General features: G+C 36.4%; 1 protein-coding gene across 2 annotated transcripts in view; it reads left to right on the forward strand.

Moving 5' to 3' along the window:
* mks1 (Meckel syndrome, type 1) overlaps nt 1–5001 on the forward strand; it is a 9585-nt gene extending 4584 nt beyond the window's left edge. The window contains exons 8-18 of one of the 2 annotated variants that reach the window (XM_015383607.1): nt 1440–1548; nt 1632–1688; nt 1836–1878; nt 1968–2030; nt 2122–2192; nt 2281–2350; nt 3015–3122; nt 3295–3428; nt 3688–3770; nt 4016–4113; nt 4573–5001. In XM_015383607.1, coding sequence (XP_015239093.1) covers nt 1440–1548; nt 1632–1688; nt 1836–1878; nt 1968–2030; nt 2122–2192; nt 2281–2350; nt 3015–3122; nt 3295–3428; nt 3688–3770; nt 4016–4113; nt 4573–4676 — 940 coding nt within the window. In that variant the 3' untranslated portion in view covers nt 4677–5001. The remainder of the gene's footprint in view (nt 1–1439; nt 1549–1631; nt 1689–1835; nt 1879–1967; nt 2031–2121; nt 2193–2280; nt 2351–3014; nt 3123–3294; nt 3429–3687; nt 3771–4015; nt 4114–4572) is intronic. The other variant, XM_015383605.1, reaches the window with a different exon arrangement.
* The last annotated feature ends 224 nt before the right edge of the window (nt 5002–5225 follow it).

Consider the following 5225-nt stretch of genomic DNA (forward strand, 5'->3'; position numbering starts at 1 on the left):
GACCTCCGTACACACCGTGACATCCACAATGTGAAGGAAGGCCCTCTACTCTGTCTAATCTGGCTAATAAAGTAACAATGCACATGATGTATAAAGCATAAACCTTACACAAATGTATTTAAAATACAAATACAATAAAATGTATTATTCAAACATTTATGCAAAATCGTTCACTGGAGCATGTCATATGGAGTTTTGCGTCACATCCGTAGTTAGCAAGCTAGTTCCTCTTAGCTTTTCTGCATACCGCCACAAACTCCATGGTGTTTTGCAGGGATTATGTGTGATAAACCACCTAAAGCAAACCCCAAGTATTGTGAAGAGAAAATAATTGTTTTCAAAATATTTTATAAATACAAATTTGGAATGTTGTGTGTGCAGTTTGAACAACTCCCACTACTCTGATACCCCTAAATTAACTCAGATACAAACGACTACATTCAGTCATCACCTCATTTTTCTAACCCAAATTTGTCTTATATAACCTCAGTATATAAACATGACCCAACATTTTAATTTTGAAGAAGCTACAGAGATCTGGCAAGCTATTGGCAGCCTAGTGGTTAGGGCATAGAGCTTGGAATCCCGAGGTTCTGAGTCTGAGCCCCACTCCCACAGACTACATCTATGGGTCTCTGAGCAAGACCCTTAACCCCACAATGCTCCCCGGGCGCCCCACAACAGCAGCCCGCTGCCCCCGAAGGGAATGGGTTAAATGTAGAGGTAAATTTCTCCAGTGTGAGATCAATAAAGTTTTATTATTATTATTATTATTATTATTATTATTATTATTTATTACTTTGGTAGGCTAATCAGTAATACTCAGTGGTTTTTTGATTTTGTATAATTTTTCTTTTAACCAGGAACATTAAACTTGGTCAGATGTGACTAGAGCTAGTTTCAGGACAAGTCAGGATAAACCCTGTGGAACAAGATTTTAAATTGGGGTGTAGCATACAGCCATTGTCTGGCCTCTATTCAGTTACATGAAAACCTGATAAGAAAATTCTGCTTTAAAGGAGGACATATTGATAAGATAAAATAGCCCAATCAATGTCTAGATCTAAATCAATTTAAGAATATGTGTCAAAATTTGAAAAATGCTTTTTACAGATGATCTCTATTTATTCTGATTTAGACTGTGCTGCTTTCCAACAAGTAACTGAAAAACAATTCCTTCACTAAATCTACAAGCTTTTATAATCATACCTTAAAGCATTTGCAGCTATTACTAGTGCAGAGGAAGATTTTGCAATGGGCAAAATACCCATGCATGTCACTTTAGTTTTTTTTTCTTTTTGCTGCATAAATCTGCACCACATTCTGTAAGACTGTTACACAAAATCCTAACAAAATACAGGAATGTTTTGGGTTTAAAATTACAAACAGGGAACCTGCTGCAATGGTAAAGTCAGAGTGATGCTTGCTTTGTTTTACAGGATTGTAACAGAGGGGGAGAAGAGAGAAGTCTGGCGTTTAACTCTGGAGAATGTATCCATGACAATGAAACCAGATGAACGAGACAGGGAGCAGAACATGTACAAAGATGTATGAGATTGTTCTTCTTCATGTGCCACATTGTTAACAACCAGGACTATGAGACTAACACACACCCTGGTGTTTGTCTGCAGCTGTATGGCAGGCATAAGGAATACCTCAGCAGCCTCGTTGGGCAGGACTTTGAGATGGTAAGAGAGATGTTGACAGAAGATATCCGTCCATACTGTCTGGACCCTAACATATTTTGGGATATTTAGAACATTAATCAATGATTAGCATAATAATGGATCAAATCTCAAAAGCAGATGAAATATTTTCTGCACTTTGTCCTCCAGCCTCCTGTAGGTATTCTACGTTACCTGCTGCATGGAGAGATAGGTGAGGAAAGGGTTTTGGATGGAATGATAGTAAACCTGGAGATTAACATGTAGACGTGAAAACTCCTGCATTATGTTTCCTCTTTCCAGTTTCAGCTAAAGGCTTTGAATATGATAACTTATACATCAACTTCTTCATGGAACTGCCGAATAGTGAGTCACATCTAATATTTTATACTTTTGTTTTTTCTCATAGTATTGGTATCTAATTGTACTGCGGTTGTTTCCTTGATATGTGTTTAAGATTGGTCAAGCTTACAATTCCAGCCTGTGTCAGGTGTTACCCAGACTTGCAAGACCAAATCGCTGGGGAAGGTCTGTATTACATTTTTGGATTTCACCGGAAACTTTTGAGAATCAGAGGAAATTTGTTTAGACCTAATCTTTTAAAATCTGCCAACAGGAAAATGTGGCTTTTTTCGGCTACCCATTCAGCTTCGAAGCTTTTTACATGAGTGAAAAAGAAAGTGAAGGTAAGTAGCCCCCCAGCAAAGGTTTGTCATAAAGATGGTTTTGGGTTCCGCATACAGAGCACATAATTGTTGTTTAAAACAAGGGATGATAATCCCATCTGCACAAACATTAATATCTAAGGATACAGATTCATGTGCTGTTTGTATCTCCCTTCCATATGCATGTAGTGCGTTTGGCGGGATTTCTTTTAAATAGGCCCTAAAAGGAGGATTACGACAAACCTCATTTGTTGTTTTTACATATGAACTGGATGTCTGGAGATTCAGGACATGCACTTTGCTAGAAAACAAAACCATTGTAATGTCTGGTGGGACTTTTCAAATCTGCTTAATTTCTCTTAACTCCATGTTTCCATACATTTTCCAATGTAAAAACTATAATGCAGGAAAACCAGTGGAAAATATATGAACTGTCAATGAAAACTTAAGCAAAAGTTTTAATTTTGGGAATCATTAGCCAAACACTGCTTTAGCTGTGCTTAGAATTTGTTTAGCTAAAACTCATATGCAGGTTTTAGCTATAAGTGCAATAAAGCGCATAAAAATGGGTAATGATGTTAAATACAGACTGTCTCTGAACAGAGTATCAGTTGTACATTCAGAAATCTTGATTAAATTTTTTTTCTAGTTGCACTGAACCATACATGTGTTTTTGTAATTGCAGAGTTAATTCCTCAGTGGCCAGCGCTTTATTTTAAAGTCCTGTCCCTTGACTCCTGGCAGCGCTATCGAACTGAAGGTTATGGCTATCTACTTTTCCCCGCTATGCCTGGTAAGACGCCTCTTATACAACCTGGTGATGGAGATTTCACACTACTATATCCGTACTCATTAAACTACAGAGCCTAAATGTGATTAAATATTTTATCATAGCATAAATTAACTACTGCAGGATGTGATTTAGAAATGAAGTGTTTTGTCCTGGTTGTGTGTATGTGTGCCAGGGAGGCACACGGTGACCTGTCACACGTGGAGACCTGTTCAGACGGGGACAGTCTCTGCTTTGAGGCGCTTCTTCATTGGAGGTTCTGCAGAACTTGAAGACAGCAGCTACGTCAGAATACCAGGGACATTTAAGGTAGACTCTAAAATTACAAAATGCAAACAGTCCAGTTTAAGGTGGGAGATATCCTTCAGTTGTATGTTTGATTGAAATGGATCAACAGCCTTTAAATTACTTAATGTCTTCTAAGAGGAAGTTTGAATGGAAACTGCTTTGTTCACGTGTAGTGTTTGTTTATTATTTAAAGCTGTGTACATCTACAAAAGTAACTACAATTTTTAAAACCATCCACGTTAAGATATTTAAAGACAATTTTTTTTTTTCTTGGTTTCAGGGAGAGAGGCTGAGTCGCTTCGGCTTTTCCACAGAAACCACAGGAAGTGTTACTTTTAGTCTGCAATGCATCCAACAAGCCAGGTGAATGCTTACTTTTGACAGAAATACAAGAAATATATTTTCACAGACAATACTATTTCGACAAACATGCAGATGAAGAAAACTCCAGCTTTTAACTGTTAATGTTTATATGAGTGCAATAAAAAAAAAGGTTAAATGTCAGATTAAACGTCTACATGCGATAGATGTTTTAATATTAGAATTAAATAAAATTTTAAAAAATAATGGAAAGTCTGTTTTAATGTTTGCATGTTTGATTTGTTCAGGGCCTTTGTTGATGCTGCTCACCTGAAGAAAAGAAGGCAGAAAGTGGTGGACCAGCTTGGAGGCTTTAGCCAACAAGGAACGGTCTGCAGCATCCTGGGTAAAAAACATAACAAAACGCTAAAGTAGAATTTCAGTTTTGATCCTGGAGAATCAGTGGTTTGATTTGCTGAAACCGTCCCTTCCTAGTGTGTTGGAAAGCGTTTTCTAAGTGCATATAAAGCAACAGAAATGACATGGCCACATCAGCAATCAATTCTGTGTAACAGTTCGCTCCCAGAGTCAAATTAGTGGTGACATAAAAGTTATTCTTTCAATGGTCAATAGTTGTGCACTGTAAGCTTTATTTTAACCATTCACCATTTTAATGATTTTTATTGGGATAATCTAAAATACTGTATTATTAGAAACAGATTAGCCTTTGTCTTGGTTGCATTATGTCATCAAACATTTTTATTGCTAAATTTCAGGTGTTTAGAAATCAGTTTGATGCTATTTTGCAAAGCATGTTTTCTTAAAGTGATTTGTAATATTTTTGCATCTGCTTGTTTCCTATTAGAGGCCTACCAGAGGGCCCATAAAAGGCTGCAGGAAGCCAGAGAAAGTCTTCCAAGAGATGTCCTTAACTCTACTGCCCAACCTCAGCTGGAATCGTCTGCATAACAGTCAAGATTAATCATGAATCATATAATGATTTGAGACAATTATTAGAACACTTGTACTAAAACAGCACAAAAGATCATATTTATCTTTTTCACTCTTCATGCAGACATAAGAATGGATGCCAGGATGAGTAACAGTGTGGTAAACAGAGGCATGAAGAGTTAGTTCTATTATTTGTTTCCCTTTTACAAAAAATAATTTGATAGGTAATGTTATTTTGGTCAAAGGGGCTGTTTTTTTTAAAAAACACCAGCTAAGAGAAATGTACTTGCTTTAGTTGACGGTCTTCAATTTTTAATGCAGTTTGTAAAGTTTTTATGAATTAAATGTATAAAATCACTGCTTTGGTTATCTTTTTTTTAATTTTTTTTCTTTGGGATTGTAGCCCTTTTAACCTGTTTTTATTTCTTATTAAATAAAACTATTTTTTTGCAGCAAAACTTAGATTAACATCACATAATCTATATCAGCTATGTCAATACAGAGACCTAAACCTTGATCTGAGTAGAGCTTTAAATATTTTTGTCTGCAGGGTCTTGTTTCAGAATC

The sequence above is a fragment of the Cyprinodon variegatus genome, unplaced genomic scaffold (genome assembly GCF_000732505.1).
Source record: "Cyprinodon variegatus isolate N-32 unplaced genomic scaffold, C_variegatus-1.0 Scaffold288, whole genome shotgun sequence".
Classification (NCBI taxonomy): Eukaryota; Metazoa; Chordata; class Actinopteri; order Cyprinodontiformes; family Cyprinodontidae; genus Cyprinodon; species Cyprinodon variegatus.